This window comes from Taurulus bubalis (assembly GCF_910589615.1).
Source record: "Taurulus bubalis genome assembly, chromosome: 8".
Classification (NCBI taxonomy): domain Eukaryota; kingdom Metazoa; phylum Chordata; class Actinopteri; order Perciformes; family Cottidae; genus Taurulus; species Taurulus bubalis.
The window spans coordinates 3,272,620-3,291,868 of NC_136596.1; the positions used below are offsets into that span (position 1 = coordinate 3,272,620).

General features: G+C 42.3%; 1 protein-coding gene across 12 annotated transcripts in view; it reads right to left on the reverse strand.

Moving 5' to 3' along the window:
- Nucleotides 1–18,126, reverse strand: part of LOC306740313 (transducin-like enhancer protein 4) — a gene marked incomplete at both ends in the record, with an annotated part of 37,834 nt that extends 19,708 nt beyond the window's left edge. For 9 of the 12 annotated variants that reach the window (XM_079222437.1, XM_079222436.1, XM_079222445.1 and 6 more), the window contains 5 exons: nt 1,856–1,918; nt 14,681–14,725; nt 14,847–14,910; nt 17,537–17,634; nt 18,082–18,126. In XM_079222437.1, the coding sequence (XP_079078563.1) occupies nt 1,856–1,918; nt 14,681–14,725; nt 14,847–14,910; nt 17,537–17,634; nt 18,082–18,126 (315 nt within the window). Of the gene's footprint in view, nt 1–1,855; nt 1,919–14,680; nt 14,726–14,846; nt 14,911–17,536; nt 17,635–18,081 lie in introns of those variants that run through there. The other 3 variants (XM_079222443.1, XM_079222442.1, XM_079222438.1) reach the window with 2 other exon arrangements.
- Between the last annotated feature and the right edge of the window lie 1,123 nt (nt 18,127–19,249).

Sequence of the window (19,249 nt, forward strand, 5' to 3'; positions counted from 1 at the left end):
GAAATGAACCTGACCGCCGGGGTCGGGCCTCCACCTTCCTGAACGTGACTCGCACACAAGAAAAGGTCCACCGGACACCCGGTATTCAACGCCCGACACGTTTTAACTCGGACATCTCGGCCAAAATCACAGGCTTTTCATTTAAAAAACTGTGTCAGCGGCCCGGAAGCGTTCGCGACAGCCGAGGGAGGCGAGCAGAAACATCACTCGGCATCCATTTGCGACTCACTGCGTCATTTTATTCCGATTAGACGTCTGCGATCATATTCTGATCCCCGTTTGCAGCCGAGTTTGAAGAAATTCCCTCCAGGCGTTCCCGGAGATCTCATTCACGATAAGAAAAGAAAAATACAACTCTGGACGGACGGACGGACGAAACGACCTGAAAACATGTTCTCCCGGATCACTGAAGGCGAGTAAAGTATGAATGCGATCCCATCAAAAACAGGGAAAAACGACCAAATTCATCACATCAGTCCAGCTACATTTTGCTGGATTTGTTCAAAAGAATATTCTAATAGGAAAACATAACTTTTTTACAAATCTGTTACGTGGAACGAGAAAAACGACGGATGCATTGATACCGATATTGGTCTGATGCCGACTCAAATAGTTTGATCGGAGAGCATTATTATGATGAATAACAAGTCATATTCATATTTATATATATATAAGCGTCCACACAGTGAGGCATACCGCTTATTACACACTGGAATCTGTACTCGGCATCTCTCAATACCGAAAGTCAAGGCTTTTTACCCTTTTCTTCAAAAGAAAACATGAACATATTTTTCTAAAAGGGAACGGAAAGGGAAGTATATTGAGCAAAATCTTGATTTTAGTGAAGAAATATCGGAATATCTGAACTCTGTAGTAAATGTGTGAGAGCCGACCCCATCTACATGCGCACTATGATAGAGGGAAGGTGGTTCATATATATGTATATATATATACATATATATGTATATATATATATACGTATATATATATATATATATATAGATATGTGTGTGTTGACTATATATTAGCGACAACAACGCAGGAGTCAAAGAAATGTCCAAACCGGAGAAGGAACAACGTTGGAGAATAAAACAATTTAAATAAAAAGCCTAACTAAGAGCTCTCCCAACACGATCGTTTTACTGCACGATGATGACACGACTTGTGTTGCGCTTCGGCAAACGAGGCTGCGCGTTCGGAAAAAAAACAAAAGCGGTAAAAAAAAAAGGCGCTTCCTCTCCCGGCCGCCGCTCTCCGCCGGCCTAATGCCATTATTCCTAATCCGCCCTAAACCCTCCTAATGCGTGGCTAATCTGGAGGAGAGCTTTCTGGAGTCCACGCTCACTCCTTCCTGCTGTTCCCACCCCTCAACAGGCGTGCACGTGCACACACACACACACACACACACACACACACACACACATTCAACTCCTCCAGAGAAAGGATTTACCGGCTAAACACACACGCCTAAAGGCTCCATAATAAACATACCGTGTGAAACACACCTCACACACCCACATCTGTATGTGCACACGTTGAATTTATGTGCACGCAAGATGGACACACAAACACACACACACACACACACACACACGCTCAGCCGCTGGCTCCTGCATATGTTAGTGGGAGACATTTAATAAATTCAGAGCATATCTGCCTATCCCAAGCAGGGAGGATTAGCCCAGGATAATCTGTGTGTGTGTGTGTGTCCTTATCTGTCTGTTTGTCCTCCCAATCCACCACACACTTCTCCATCCATCCCTCTCTCTCTCTCTCTCTCTCTCTCTCTCTCTCTCTCTCTCTCTCTCTCTCCGTCTTAACTCTCAGTGACGGTATTTCGTTCCTTTCGTCTTACCTCCTGAGAGAGGAAGGGGATGACTTGGGCGCAGATCGCGTTCAGCCGCTTGACGATCTCCGCCTGCAAGACAGAAAGGTGGGCGCAGACGACGCAATCAGCTTTCAAAATTCACAGAAAGGGACGAAGAGGCGTCCGCCTCAGACGACCGAATAAAAATTATAATAAAATGTGCAATGCGTGTTAAATTAAAGTCACGGCCCACGTGTGGAACATGAGTCATGTGATGCATTCTCAATTTTTGAGAGCTGTTAGCACCGGATCTGGTGGACACGTAATGTAAACATATATGTTGTGTGTTTGTTTGTTTGAGAGGAAACTCCACAAGATTAAATTAAAAGAATGCCCTTTCAAACACTTTTAGATCAAATCCACGGTCATATTGTGTACCCATTTAATAATATATACAAAAAAGAAATCGATACAAAACTGTCATTGTATTCATTTTAAAATCCATCAATCCATTTTTTCTTCCAGTAAAACAAAGTTTTAGTGGCTGCGGTTAAATCGTGCATCAGTTTATTTTTTACGACCAATCAGGTTCAAGCCCAGCGGGAGGCTCGACCGTCTGATGCAAGGCGGCCAACTTTATTCTCTCTTTCAACCTTGACAAAGACCGGATCCTCTCCTTCCGTTCTGACCTTTCACAATAAAAGCCCATAGTGGTAATAAGCAGGACATCGCCTCTCTATATTCCATTTTAAATGGCGGAATACTCGCATTACAGAAGCTAAAAGGCCCTCTGACTCAAATTTATTTGGGACTTTGTTTTAGTTATTTTGCTAAAGAAAAAAGAACTGAAAAACTTGAGCAGCAGTGGCCTTGAAAAGAGCAAAACTTCATCGGCGGAGGAAGGCAAGATAAAAGACATCAAAGTGCCACCCACACTGTGCGTTTTTAAAGATGATCCCTGGAAAGTGCAGTCGGTGCCCAGGCAGCGCGGTAATGAGCGCTGCTGCACCGATGTCACCAAACAGAAGAAAACAAACGTGAGAGAGAGAGAGAGAGAGAGAGAGAGAGAGAGAGAGAGAGAGAGAGAGAGAGAGAGAGAGAGAGATAAAGGAAAGAAGATTGTCCGCTGAGAGGTCTGAAGTTACTTATGCAACCAGGGAGAGAGTTGGTCCCACTTTATGACCTGTATAACCTTTGCAGGTCGAAGGCGCTGCTATAATAATTAGAGACATAAACTAATCCACTATTCATTCAGCATTTACTCTGACAATCGATTCATTTGAATTAATTATTAATCAAACACAAATGCCAAATGTTATCTGGTTCATTATTCAGATAGGAGGACTTGCTGACGTAACTCTGAGAAATTGTGAAAGACTTTTTAAAGACGACAAGTTCAATTAATATGAATGCATTAATAATCAACTGATTTTGTTGACTTACAAAAAAAAAAAAAAAGAGAGAGAATTCCATGCTGTTCTAACCTGTGTCTTAAAATGTGCATTGTCTCCACTGACTCCTCTGATTGCAAAAACAAGTCTGGTTGTATAGAAGTATATGCTTCATGTGTTAAAGCTGCATTCTCTCTACTGTCCACCAGGGTTGACTCCTCTGATTGTTTAGAAGTATATGCTTCATGTGTTAAAGCTGCATTCTCTCTCCTGACCACCAGGGGGTAACTCCTCTGGTTGTTTAGAAGTATATGCTTCATGTATTAAAGCTGCATTCTCTCTCCTGACCACCAGGGGGTGACTCCTCTGGTTGTATAGAAGGCTATGCTTCATGTGATCAAGCTGCATTCTCTCTACTGACCACCAGGGGGTGACTCCTCTGGTTATATAGAAGTATATGCTTCATGTGTTAAAGCTGCATTCTCTCTGACCACTAGGGGGCGACTCCTCTGGTTGTATAGAAGTATATGCTTCATGTGTTAAAGCTGCATTCTCTCTCCTGACCACCAGGGGGTGACTCCTCAGGTTGTATAGAAGTCTATATAAATGACTCTACTTCTCTCTTGATTTATTCCCTCAGTAAACATTGTAAACATGAGTTTATGTCTCAATCTCTAATTTCAAGTCTTCTTCAATACAGCATGATGTTCATTTAGTAAATTGTGGTCATTTAGAGTCAAACAGACCATAACGCAGGGGATGCTTTAGAGGCGGGGCTACAAGGTGATTGACAGGTCAGAGAAAAAAAACATGGCGGCGGCTGGAATCTAAAATGCAACGGTGAAATTGCCAAAATCAAGGCTTCAAACCGGCAGTCCACAAACCAACGGGTTCACTCCTATACAGTCTACGGACAAGACTTCGGCATCTCCATTACCCACAGTGCAACCTGAGCGGACAGCAGTGTGTTATGCTAGTAGCGGCTAATGTAACGGCTAATGTAGCGGCTGTTTGAGAGACATTTTGTCATCAAGATTTTGTGCTAACGTCCTGACAGTTTAACCATTACATTTTTTTTCAAACTCAAACATCAGTATCAGAATCGCGGTTATGCCGCTTATCCTTCTGGATCTCAGGGAAGATTTTCTACAGCTGCGCTCTCTGAGCTTCAATCAACATCTGTCTAATGGGTGATTTGTTAATATAAACCAGGATTGTGTCCCCTTGAGGATTTGGGGTGTTTTGGAGGCTCTTGAACAGAGAGCTGAAGGAAAACGTGAGATTTCTTTGTCATTTTAATCAGCTGAATTAAGAGATAAGAGCTGAAAAAGCCATCACGGGCTGAGATAATCCCTCCAAGTCCAGCATGAACGCAGAAGAAGCCACATGTCAAGGGCCTGTTTCATGTCTATCCCCTTGACAGAGGTGAACTTTCCTCAGGTATCAGTAGAAACAGAAAGCCCTCCCGGCGGCCACACACACACACAAACACACACACACACACACCGCATGCAGCTACACACCTCCACAGCCTCCTCTGTATTCATCAGATGGTTTTACGGAACCCGAGGGTTGGCTTTTAAAGATTATACAGCACTCTCTCTCCACATCATTTTTTTTTTTTTTTTTTTTTACAGGAAATTGCCTGATCCACTGTCCCACAGGGAGTGATAGTCGTGCAACTCAAATCCAAACAAACACAGAAGAAGAAGAAGAAGAAAAAAGACAGATTTGCACAAAACCACACACTAAATGGCACACAGGGATACTTTGTTTTGTAAGACTAAATATGTACAACTAACAGAAAACCCTTCCTTGAGATCAAGCACAATGGTCGGAGAACTCTCCTGCGGTTCAGATCTTACAAATAATTTGAGCAGTATTTTCTTTGGGAGTAGAAAAAAAACTTTTGACTTGACAATTTAAAAACTATCGGCAAAACAAAACACAACCGGATGCAAAATGTGTGGCTGGAAGTAGAGGTCAGGTGACTGGGACAGGAAATGGGAATGAAGGAGCCAGAGGAAATGGGAATGAAGCTCAAAGGATGGAGAGGTAGAAAGGGGAGAGAATAAACACCTGAGGTAGACACTGCGACACCATAACAAGAGTTACTAGACAGGTGTACTCAGTACAGATCTCCCCCAGGTGTGTCTGCAACGACCACTGTTGTATTGTGGGTAATGTCGTCTGTCTGATTGAATGAATACAACCCACAATCTAGACACTTATGGGCTGAAAGGCGTTGTAAAACCACGTGTATATAAGTCATAAAGTCAAATAAGACGTGTTAAATTAAACAAAGAGGCGACGTACTCAGCAGGGTGCGTACTGGCAGCTCCATCAACTGTTAGCAAAACACACCGTCCAAAACACTAACAGTGAGCTAACAGTTTCCCCCCCACTGTGCCTCTGGCCTCAGGGTAGTGGTCAAGGGGTACTCAGCAGAGGGGTAAATAACAGAGGGGTACTCAGCATAGGGGAAAACAACAGAGGGGTACTCAGCAGAGGGGTAAATAACAGAGGGGTACTCAGCAGAGGGGTAAACAGCAGAGGGGTACTCAGCAGAGGAGTACTCAGCAGAGGGGTAAACAGCAGAGGGGTAAACAGCAGAGGGGTAAACAGCAGAGGAGTACTCAGCAGAGGGGTAAACAGCAGAGGGGTAAACAACAGAGGGGTACTCAGCAGAGGGGTAAACAACAGAGGGGTAAACAGCAGAGGGGTACTCCGCAGAGGGGTAAATAACAGCGGAGTACTCAGCAGAGGGGTAAACAACAGAGGGGTAAACAGCAGAGGGGTACTCCGCAGAGGGGTAAATAACAGAGGAGTACTCAGCAGAGGGGTAAACAACAGAGGGGTAAACAGCAGAGGGGTACTCAGCAGAGGGGTAAACAACAAAGGGGTAAACAACAGAGGGGTACTCAGCAGAGGGGTGTTCAACATACCACCTAAAACAAAAAAGTAAAAGGTATGGATCAAACTAAAGACTGCATTGACGGGCCTTGATTTAGGCCTTGACAGGATCACACTGAAAGTACCTCCTTTGGCCGGCACTCCATTAATAAGGTCCATCAATTTTCTGTCAATGGACTGTACACTGGGGACATACAAGACACCCGCTTACAGGTGGAACATGTAAAAGTGCCGGAAGTTAAGTCCTGTCTTTACAATAAATGCAAAACATAACTACAAAGCACCAGCTTGTAAAGTGTATTCTTAATAATACTTTGGACTCGTTACGGATCAGCAGAAAGTTGACTTTCACATGTCGGATTTCTTTTTAAATCTTTGCGGAGACAAAACGGCACTAAAACTCAGGTGAAGGTTTTTGCCAGTTTGCAGACGTTTGCAGACGTTCCCACAGACGTGAGGTGCAATGCACTCAAGAGGTTCCACGACTCAATGTTCACGCTTCGTGATCCAACTATCTCCCCGTCAGAAAAGACATCCAAGGGCTCTGATTCTTTCTGATGAAGGTTCTTTTTTACTAAAGCTTTAAGACTTCCGAAGCCAAAACATAATGTAGATCTTAATAATACATTTTGGAAGACACAGGATATCAGTGGAGCTCGGAAGCCATTCACACGCAAACCTAAAACACTGACATTTTCTTTTCATATTTAACGTTTATCCAGGGAAGACTTGCTGTGCACACATGCCCTTTTTCCTCTTGGCCCTGCTTCAGAAACACCAGGGAAGTGCCCGGTACATATTAGCCTCTGGGAAACTCCGTTGCAGTTGTTGGCCTTCTTTTTGATCTCAACGCACCTAACTAAGGTAGTACCCTAAGTGCCTTGCTTAAGGGTACTACCTTAGCTACCTGCAGCTTAAGAAGTGACTGAATGAAAGAAGTGCTAGCATGAGGAAACGGGTGTTCAAGGACACAGTGAATGCATGGCAGACAGCTAAAGGTTAGGATCTGTATGAGATGTTGCCACATCTACTTGGACACGAGATCGCTGCTAGGCAACGCACAATTAAAGCATCAACCATTAAGCTCCTAAAGTACACAATATAAGCATTACTATTGATTTTGAAGTAATTGGGGGGCATTTTATTCCTCTATTAGAGAGCTGACAGGAAGTGCGGATGAAGGGGGGGTTCATTCTTTCTGTTGATGCGCGGCAAACAAGCGTTGACTTTTCAAATGAGTTTGCATTTAAACTGTAGCGCTCCAACAAATAAAGCTTTGAGAAGAAAAGTCAACAGTTTTTTTAAACGTTTCCTTAATTATCTCCGCGACCACATGGTTGTTTAACTTCATTTAAAATGCTACAATACCGTAACCCATGTGAGAAGAGACATATGGTTAAAAAAAAGTAATAAAGTAAGTTTAATTAGTTACGTAAACTTGCCGCGGCGATCGTAACGTTTCACTAAAACGTAAATAAGTACCCCTTACAACTTTGAATTTCAATAAAATACGCATCCCCGTAACCCTACGACCTACTGAGCTGATTTGGTTTTAAAGAGTAACTTCATCCACTGAGCCGAAGTCCAGTCGCTAATGAGCAAAATAAAACAACTTATTTCTTCATCCACACACTCTTGTCACAGCGTGGGAAAGCACACTGCGACCTGCAGATAATCAGTCATCAACACTGGGTAGCACTTTATAATAACTTAATAACTACACACTATTTAGCATTATTAAAGCATTATTAAATACTTAATTCATCATTTATAAAGCATTGCTCCAACATGAACACTCATTAGTATGTAAGCATAGATAGTCCTGACTTTAGATGAGGTCACAGAACATACTGAACTAATACGTAACTAATGAGTAGTAACTAACTGAATTAATCATGAATTGCAGTATTAAAACACGTTTATAAAGCACATGTTAACATAGTCCCTAACAATCATTTTATGTATAAATAAATGCATTAATGAATGACATTCAAATCTCTTTTTTTATCATTTACTAACTCTTTATAAGTTATCTTATTAATCATCTATAAGTCCGTAATACTTAATTTACAAATAGGGAATCCATCAATTATAAAGTATGAAAACCCTGTCATGAAATGCATAATAGTCAAGCTCATTAATCAAGAATAAAACATTTATAACTGTTTATGAATAGCACACCAATGAGTGTTCATGTTGGAACAATGCTTTATAAATGATGAATTAAATGTTTACTTGCTTTACTAATAGTGTGTAGTTATTATAAAGTGTTACCTCAACACTGATTCACCGCATGTCTAAAGGTGCTGAGAGCTTCATTGTAATCCACAGGAAGAGAACAGGCTTGAGTTTGTTTGCTGAGAGAGTAAAAGCATTAAAGACGAGGTGGGTCTTTTATTTCATGACGTAGTTAAACCCCTGGTTTCCATCTCAGAACTGGCCTGCAGCATTAAGAGCATTGATAAGTTTCATCACAGTGCAGCCAAACAACTGTTTACTGTTTAATGGTTTTGATGTAAAAATAGTTGCAATATAGATCAAATCTGTTGAGCAGTAAATGTATCGTGTAGCCCTTTAAGACCTAATCCTATTTATTGCTTGAGTTGTGTTTAGAGGTTGTACATGGGGATTATATATTATTGTAGCCCTGATTTTTATGTTTAATTTGATACCTAACATGTTTTTTTCTTGATGTGTACCTGGTGACCTGATATGAAATGGCCCCCATTTCTGTAGCTCAAAGAGTTAAGTGAAAATGAGTCCCAAGCATATCGGTATTTGCTGGTTTTCTTAGTCCTCTATGATAATAAATACATTATCTCGGTGTTTTCCAAGTTTTTTATGGACCAATCATAATTTGAGTGCATAATAAATAACCAATTAATCTAATGTACTCGGGTAAAACATGCAAAACCACACTATTTTTTTTTAAAAGAAAATACATAAGGACTCTGAAGCTGTAGGAAGTAAATATGCAGATCTCCACTAACAACTACAGCCTACAAGCTGAACCAGCGATCGATCGGTTTGGAAGACGTGAACCGGAGATGTCGGCACAGAAAAGGAAACAAACGCTCCGGCGCAGAAAAAGGAAAAGGAGATGCTTTTTTCCTTCGAGGCAACACAACCAATTTCAGGTGACATTTTACATCAATGCCAGAGCGTCGTGACTGTCGGCCAGAGAGCAGGGGATGTCAGCCTGTTTGGCCAAACACGTCTGTTCACACACAGACCGAAGCGGAAAAGCAGGGCTCCTCTTTTATTTTATTATTTTTCCTTCAAAAAAAAAAAGGTTTGTAGAGATTTTGTCGTTGTTGTTCTGCAGCGAGCGGAGCCTGGACTTCGACCCCGGCCCTGTCACACCGATAAATAACGAGAACCGGCTTGCCGGAGAGTCTTCTAAGGTGAGGACTCAAACTCGGGTCGATCCGGGGAGCTTATTGCCAGATTAGAGGACTCCGCGGTCACATAAAGCCCCGCGACCTCAGAGGCGAGATCGTTTGCGCTGAATTTATCTTTGACCCCTCTCTGTGCGAGAGTCGCCCGGAGAAACCGTCCTCCTCGGGGGGGCGGCTCTGCAACATCAAACTTATTATACGGTGTGGCCCCTTGGTATCGGATCAACAACATGCACTAACTGCCTCACTTCTATGGACAGTAAAAAAAAAGGGCTTTGTTTGCCACTGAATATGCCATCATTATTTACTTGAGAGCACCTTCTTGCTATCTTGTAGCTAGCGCAGCACAAAAGAAGAAGGAACCCCCCCCCCGCAATAACCACTTATCTACAAAGACGTTGCCCCTCCCCCACCCCCAATAAAACAGCCTCAAATACGCCGAACAACAAGGAAATTAGAGCAGGCAGGAGCCCCGGAGTCAGATCGGGTCAGATAGTAGATCAAATGTCCATCTCCCCTGTGGTGCTTTGTAAGCGCCACATCAGCACCACTTTTCACCGCCAGCTAATACACCTAATGGACCCCACCTTATGAAGGCTGTATTCCCTTGTGACTGCGAGTGTGTGTGTGTGTGTGTGTGTGTGTGTGTGTAAGGGAAAGACACAGATAGATTGGTAGGTAGGGAGGAAAAAGAGAAAAGGCGCTTTACAGACTACATACTGCATTTGTGCTTCACGTCAATTATACAGTTATCTTTTTTTTTGCACCTTATCAAAGTTGTCGCGGACTGGTTTCACCAAAATGTCCATGCTACATGCTAATGCTACATGCTAGCTACAAATTGCAACATAAAAGATAATTTCTTTCTGATTTTTTTTTGTGTCCTTTCACCAGTCGGAAATACTCCCGACCCACGAGCACCCATGTCTTTGTACTAAACTAGTTTAGCTTAGCATAAAGACTTAGCGTAGCTTCACCAAGTCAAACTACATTCCATACGGGATCTTGGGAACCGTTTGACACAAACGTTACACGCAAAAGTTAAACCTCAATCTGAAGTATCTGAGTATTAAAAAGCTTTATGCGAAATATTTTTTACTTGAAGACCCATCAGAAAACATGAAGGAATAATGGCTCGTCAGTATTTCGTTTCTGTAATTCAAAAAGGTTCAGACGTGCTTCCGTCTCCTGAATGCATTTGCCGAGCCGGTACGTGACCGAAATCCTCGAAATGCAAAAAAATAAAAGAAGAGAGCTCTCCCTCCCCGCTGCTGTTTAACGAGTTGTCAGTCCTCGTTGGAAGCGCTGCCAGTCTTCTGCATCAAAACGTCTCATTACTTCCTCCTCTCCTTCCACGCTCTCCTCCTCCCTCGCTTGCTTCATTTCTCTTTCGGGCCTCGCTAATTTGCAATTGATTAGCTGTCCTCTCGCAGCTCTCGGACCCTCCTCTCCCCCCCCCTCTCCTCCATCTAGGAGTCAATTTCGTCCTTAACGAGGGGCAGCGGGGCCCTCCTGTGTAAATAAGGCGGGGAAGAGCCAAAAAAATAAATCAATGTGGCCTATTACCCTCGGAAAATGCTAAGCAAGCAATATTAGCGATGGGCTTTGGCGGCGGGGGTCGACTGCCTTAATGGGCTGAAGCTACCACACACACACACACACACACACACACACACACACACACACACACACACACACACACACACACACACACACACCACTTTTCAATCTCGGCGTCCACTCAACGAGCCATGCGTGTCGTATCTGCATATCAGAGACACACATTATTGCCGGTGCACAAGTGCACACAAACACACACAAACACACACATACACACACACACACACACACACACACACACACACACACGCTTCCTGACAGAAATCATTGGACAGCACACGGAGCCACAGGCCACATTTCACCTCTTTTATATTTGTTTTCCCTTTTGCCCCAATAAACACTCACACTCTCTCTCTCGCTCTCACACACACACACACACACACACACACACACACACACACACACACACACACACACACACACACACACACACACACACACACATTTATAGTAGACACCCCTCATATATCATCACACAAGTCTGATTAGTGTGCCAGTAAAAGGCTGCATGTGTGTGCAACATTCACACGCGCCGCAACAGAAACTCACACACACACACAGGAAAAAAGTCTTCCAATATATGAGCACACACAACAAGCACACACACACACACACAACAAGATAAACAATCACAGTGTGCGTGCACACACTACAGTAAGCAAACATGTACGCTATAATGTACATACAGGCTGGTATACAGATTCACCAACACAGTAAACACACAGTATAGATACACAGGAACACAACAAAGGCCGGGCATTTATCACTCACACACACACACACACACACACATTTAGCCTGGCAGCTCATGTGCAGTTAACAGACATTTATGGTAATGACCCTCTGCGTTTGAAAAAGCGGTAATGTAAAGGCCCGTTAAAGGACAAATCCTCCTTCACATTAAGCCGATGGAATCATTATTCACACGTGGAATTACTATTACCGGTTATGTTCTTCCTTTAACCCTGTAAATCACATTTCCATTATGAAATGCAACACATTTATTTATGTGTTTTTTTCTTTCTTTTCTACCTTACATTCAAGTCACAGCCGAGCAGCCAGTTTCCCCCCAAAAATAATTACCCGGCGATCTTTGAAAAAAACAAAAAAGAACAAACCAGGAGGTTGTTTGATAAAACTGTCCGCTGTGCTGAAGGTATTTCCAGAATCTTCAAAGATTCTTCAAACGCTCGGGATGAAAAAAGAACGAACATTCTGTGTGTTGCACTTTTCACCCCGTTACAGTGTGTGTGTGTGTGTGTGTGTGTGTGTGTGTGTGTGTGTGTGTGTGTGTGTGTGTGTGTGTAGGCAGCCAGAAATGTCTCTCCTTGTAAAACACAAGCCAAATATGAACACGCAATTGTGTATGAAAAGCATAAAATATTGGATTTAAATGTATTACCCAATCTGTTTATAGTTTTTTTGGTTCGCGTTGTATGTATTGATGCAAATAGTCTATTAAAAGGTGAATAGGGTAAAATAATAACTAATATATATCACTGTACAACTTCCCCAGTTGATTACTTACATTGGGGCAATAACTTTTTGTATCACAGGTTTTTGGGAAAATGTTATTCTTAAACATGCAAATGAGGCATGATATTTATTATATGTGCTGATTTCATACACAACAAAAGAAAGGTTCAGAATTCATGTTTCATTTTGTTGACATATTAGAGTGAAAGGTTTTTACTGAGGGGGTTTTAGATATATCTTTTTATCACTCCATGACTCAGAAATGAATTCATTGCCGCCATGTTTTCAGTGATAAAATGTTGTGTAAATCATGTTTTTAGGGATAAAATGTTGTGTAAATCATGTTTTTAGTGATAAAATGTTGTGTAAATCATGTTTTTAGTGATAAAATGTTGTGTAAATCATGTTTTCAGTGATAAAATGTTGTGTAAATCATGTTTTTAGTGATAAAATATTGTGTAAATCATGTTTTTAGTGATAAAATGTTGTGTAAATCATGTTTTTAGGGATAAAATGTTGTGTAAATCATGTTTTCAGGGATAAAATGTTGTGTAAATCATGTTATTAGGGATAAAATGTTGTGTAAATCATGTTTTCAGGGATAAAATGTTGTGTAAATCATGTTTTCAGGGATAAAATGTTGTGTAAATCATGTTATTAGGGATAAAATGTTGTGTAAATCATGTTTTCAGGGATAAAATGTTGTGTAAATCATGTTATTAGGGATAAAATGTTGTGTAAATCATGTTATTAGGGATAAAATGTTGTGTAAATCATGTTATTAGGGATAAAATGTTGTGTAAATCATGTTATTAGGGATAAAATGTTGTGTAAATCATGTTTTCAGGGATAAAATGTTGTGTAAATCATGTTTTCAGGGATAAAATGTTGTGTAAATCATGTTATTAGGGATAAAATGTTGTGTAAATCATGTTTTCAGGGATAAAATGTTGTGTAAATCATGTTATTAGGGACAAAATGTTGTGTAAATCATGTTATTAGGGATAAAATGTTGTGTAAATCATGTTTTCAGGGATAAAATGTTGTGTAAATCATGTTTTTAGTGATAAAATGTTGTGTAAATCATGTTTTCAGGCATAAAATGTTGTGTAAATCATGTTTTCAGTGATACAATGTTGTGTAAATCAGGCTGTGAAACAAACCTCTGAGGGAAAACCTTTAGCATAAAGAGAGGAGTGAATGTGGAACGTTTGGTGTCAGAGCTGAAGAGGAGATTTGTCCTTTAGAGAAGACGACCTTTAAAGATGTGTTTTGTAAAAACACGACAGGTGAATTGGGTAAAAAATGTAATTAAAATAGTAGATGTCAGCATGACATTTCCCCGGTTGATTATTTACACTAATATAATTAGTTGTAGTACAAGAAGCATTATGTAAGTGCGACTTTTGGAGAATTTAAGAAAAATCTACAGACGCAAACAGACAAAGAAGTAAAAGAAATAAGAAAAAAGACATGAATGTGTATTTTGGATGTTTTCTTTCTACTAGTCTGAAGGAAGACATGTTTTTTTTTATGGAACGTAAAAATAAAAAAATGGGACTGAAGACACACACACACACACACGAGGAAAATATGATATTTTGTCATTCACATGTTTATAGAGGTCTTTGAGGATTCTGAAAAAAACACCGGAAGAACATTGGGAGACCAGAGAAAGGTGCAGAGATCAGTATAAGGAGATAAAACAAATATATATATATATATATATATATTTTTTTTTAAATGCAGTTTGTATAACAAGTATAAAAACATGGCGGGACCCTTTGAGATATTTCAAACTGCCGTCCACTGACTGCAGATCGGTCTTTTCTAACGATGAAGGCGCTGATGAATAAATCATCTCCAACTTCACAGACCAGCATAAATATTTTAGAAATCAGCAGCAACTACAGATTTCAAAATCAAAATTCACAACGAAAAAGAACACCATGCTGATCTCATGTTGTATGTACGCAGTCCTCTGTGTGGGTTGAGATCACGTTTTACATTTAGTTGATGTTCCAAGTGGAAGAAGAAGAAGAAAATAAACATTTGAATAAATGAACGTTTCCTACCTGCTTGTGCATCTCGATGTTGAGTCCGTACGACATTTCGTAGTACTAAAAAAACATTAAACACAAAGATCAAAGGGAGGTCAATCAATCGTGTTGCTCTTTTGGAAAAAATACGAATGCACACACACACACACACACACACACACACACACACACTCACACTCACCATGACATAGTGTCTCTGCATCTCCGTTTTCTCACTGGCCAGTTTCTCACACTCCATTTTCAGACTGCGGGACGGAGGGAAACATGCTGAAGAAGATACTCTGACATGAATCACAACTCATATTAAAGCAGATGCACAAAATATGACTTTGTAAAAAATAAAAAAAAGGAAAGCTAATAAACCCGGAGAAAACCTAGAGCAGTGGTTTAAAAATGTGCATGCATTCAAAAATCCTTTAAAAATAGTTAGAAAATAAATATTCAAGAACACACAGGTGTACGTTCATAAACTGCATTGTATATATTCTATATTAAAAGAGACACGGTGTACTACATATTTTTTTGCGCTGGTTAGGAGCTACAATATTTCGCGTCGGGGTTCATCTCTGAAAGAAGGCTGAGAACCACTTCCCTCGAGGATAGCGAGAGGAAAGTGACCGCATCCTGTTTGGCTTTGAATTTACATTTCCGAAACTTTTGGAGTGCATGAAAAAAAAAAAAAAGCGCCGCTCGGGTCCCTGCAGACGCAGACACTTGCTCAGCAGTAATTAACGGATCAATAACCTCATCATATATGCTGCACCGTGCGAGTGGAGCCCAAACCGCACCGTCGACAGAAAAAAAAGGACGGCCGTGTAATGAGCATCTTACAACCGTGGTTAGGAAGCTTAACTCTTTCCCCTGATGCCTGAAGTTTGAACCATGTTTCATGTGAAGTCAGGATGCTATGAAGAGAGAAACTTCTGCACGTGACCCGAAATGTGAATTATTAGAATCGAGTTACACATTTGGGGCGCGAAGAGATTTAAATGTTGATTTCTTTGACACGTGCGATGAGAGCCTTTCGCTTGAGCTGGATGATGACAATAATGACTTCATTTAAATAGCACCTTTCAAAAATAAAGTTTTACAAAGTTCTCTACAGAGAGGCAAAGTATAGTTATACATAACTTAAATACCAGTAAACAAAAGAAAGGGCCGTACCATAAAGGCAACGAATACATTGAAATAAAACAAATAAAAAGAGCAAATGGAGTAGAAAAATAAACAAATAAATAAAACAAACAAACAAAAACAGGTGATGATGATGATGCTTTCCATTGAGCAAGAAGGTCGGGTATCTACACAGCTAACGGTCTAAGTTGGAGACATTCATTTGATTTTTCCCACGATATGAACGTCAATAAGCTTCTCCAGATATTTTAAAAGCATTTCGTGTGACGGGAGATTGGAGGACTTTCACGAATGTTTTAAAACTCAAAGAAAGGTTTCCTCCTTTTTTTAAATAAAGACTGTGTGTCCCATTTCTTTTTCTTTTCTTTTACCAAAACCAGAGTGTCTCCCTGCTGGTTCGGGTGTCGCCGCCCCCTCGGTTCGGCTCACTCGGACCACCGGTTCATCTCACCGGGTGATTGGGCAATAATTACGGGGGAAGGCCAGAGGTGGCCGATTATTATGCATTGGTATCGCGCGTACGGTTCTGCCCCCCAAGCAATGTATTTCACACTCCATCATGTCGGGTGGAAAAGCATTTCACACCACTTGGGTTTGCAGAGAGACGTGCATACCAAGGATGATGGGGTTTACCTGTGGTTAGTCACACCTAGGGGCTGAAGCAGCAGCGTGTCGGCTCTGAGGGTCTTATAGGGTCTGATGGGGTCTGATGGGGTCTGATGGGTCTGATGGGTCTGATGGGTCTGATTTATGGGATCTCCAGATGGATGTCTATATCAAACTCGGATTGTTTCGTTTCTCGCTCAAAGATCTGCTGCCGTCTCGTGTTTCATGAAGTTGCATCACGACTCCCCCCCCCCCCCCATCACAGGAAGTACCTTTTTACTCTGGAGGTTTCGGTGGACAGGGGTGGGACCAAGTCATTGTTTCGCATGTCACAAGTCCCCGAGTCAAGTCACAAGTCAAGACAGGCAAAGCCAGAGTTATGTCCAAAGTCAGGACAGGTAAAACCCAGAGTCAAGTCCCAAGTCAAGACTTGAAAAGTCAAAGTGCAAGCCCAGAGTCAAGACAGGGAAATCCCAAGACAAGTCCCAAATCAAGTCCCAAGTCAAGGTGGGCTAATCCCGAGTCAAGACTGACAAGTCACAAGTTATGTCCAAAGTCAGGACAGGTCAAACCCAGGTCAAGTCTCAAGTCAAGACTTGAAAAGTTTGATTCCTAAACAAGTCATATTGTTCTCTTCACCAAATATAATAAATCTAATAGAATGAATATCATTAGTTTATTTGTGACACTTTTTAATCTCTGGCTTTGTGTGAAGCGATGAAGTGATTTCTAGTCCAAGTGAAGAGTCATTGGTGTTAAAGTCAGAGTCAAGTTCCAAGTCTTGTTTCATTTCGTCAAGTCATCAAATTTGCGACTCGAATCCAAGTCAGGTGACTCAAGTCCACACCTCTCACAGTTTATGAAATAGACTAAGACTCCAGCCAACCATCCTTTTCATCATCAAAACCATCTACGCATTATTTTCTCCAGTAATCCTGTTAAAATGCCAATTATAAAAAACGAAGGACTAATTGTTGCAGCACTAATCAGATCACAGAACAATTGCAGTCGTCGCTCTTCGGGCCCAAAGCAAAGCTGGATGAGCCGGTGTTTGTTTCCATGTTAGCGTCACGCGCCAACTAGACTCTCACCTGTGATACTAGACTCTCACCTGTGATACTAGACTCTCACCTGTGATACTGGGCTTGCAGGAAGTGGAACTCCTCCTTGATCCGGTCGCAGGACTCGCTGACGGTGAACTTTAGCTGCTGTCCCGGCTGGTGAGGGACCTCAACCCGAAGGCAACGGGGTGTGTGTGAAAGGGGGAGGAGGAGGAGAGAGGAAGAACTGAGCCACCAAAGTTCAGTGTCACACACACACACACACACACACACACACACACACACACACACACACACACACACACACACACACACACACACACACACACACAGGCAGGACTGTAGATGACAATAGGCCTCTGTGATACGGATGGCCTTTCTCAGTCTCTTTACACGTTAACCCACGCACACACTCTCTCTCACACACACACACACACACACACACACACACACACACACACACACACACACACACACACACACACACACACACACAGCTGCAGCAGTTTGACAATGAGCGCAATTGTCCGTGCGAGCGCGCAGTGGCACGGAAACTTGGATGTAAACTGATTACGCGTCAGGCGCGCGGCTGTTTTTCTTTCTTTCTCTACTTACCGGATGCCGCGCCGGGGGGTACATCTTGCTCAGATCTCGAATCATTTAAAGATGGAGCGCAAAGTGGATCCACATAAATACGGGAAACAAAAAAACGTGCGGCCACGGATCTCTCTCTCTCTCTCTCTCTCTCCGTGCGTAAAAAAAGAAGATGAAAGGGTCAGTCAGTTGCCGCTTCGCGGGCTTCAGGTGCGGGTTCCATGAGGAGCGGAAACATCCTCGGACCTCCTGCCGGCCGTCATTCTGCTGAGACAGTGTTGCAACAAAAAAAAAGAAAAGTGTACTCGGTGTGACATTCACAGCAGGAGTTGTCTCCGTCCTCTCCAAAGGTCTCCGGCGCGTGAATCTATGCGCACAAAGCCGAACATTCTCCCTCTGAAGTCACAACGCAATCCTCTATTTCCTCAGATTCTAATCTTCAAAGCGTTTGCACTTTTGACACGTCGTGACCTTGCTCGTCCGCGTCGCGGCTTCTTCCACGGCGTCCCGTCGTCACGCGGCTCATCGGTTCTTTTCCCCGACAGAAGCTCCCGTTAACGCTCTCGTCCTCGTGACGGCAACCGGCAACGGGGGGAGACCACCTCTCGGCGACTGGAGCTCAGTGTCGCTGCCCTGCTCGCTGCGGAGACACGTTCACGAGCAACCGGTCGCGCGAGCGCAATTACATAGTCACAACAATTACGGGGGAGCCCGTGGCGCGACGTCGGGACGTGTAGTTTAATGCACATTAGCGGGTAATGAGCACTACAGATGTGCGTCCGCTGCGAAGAACTACAACTTCCCGACCCCTCCCCTCTGCCCTGAAGCCAATAGCGCGCGGTCTGAGGGAGGAGCGGCCATCGCAGGCGACCAATGGCGACGGGTGAGCGCGCGCACTGCGCTCCGTCCTCGTGCCAATCATCTACCTGTCGTCCAATCACCTCCGACGGGATGCGCTTCATGCAAACTGCCCACGTGGGGGGCTCGGTCTGGATGTCACGCGGATTAATCTGGAAACTATCTGTTGATTTATGAGTTTTTTTTATTTATTTTTTACAGGCTTACAGGTAGAAGTGGAGTTTGGTGTCTCGTGTTTTTTTTAATGGCCAATTAAAACTATCCAACGGTTACGCCCACAGATTATCCTCCTCTGATGTAAAACAGGTCTTTATTTAACTTCAATTTGAAT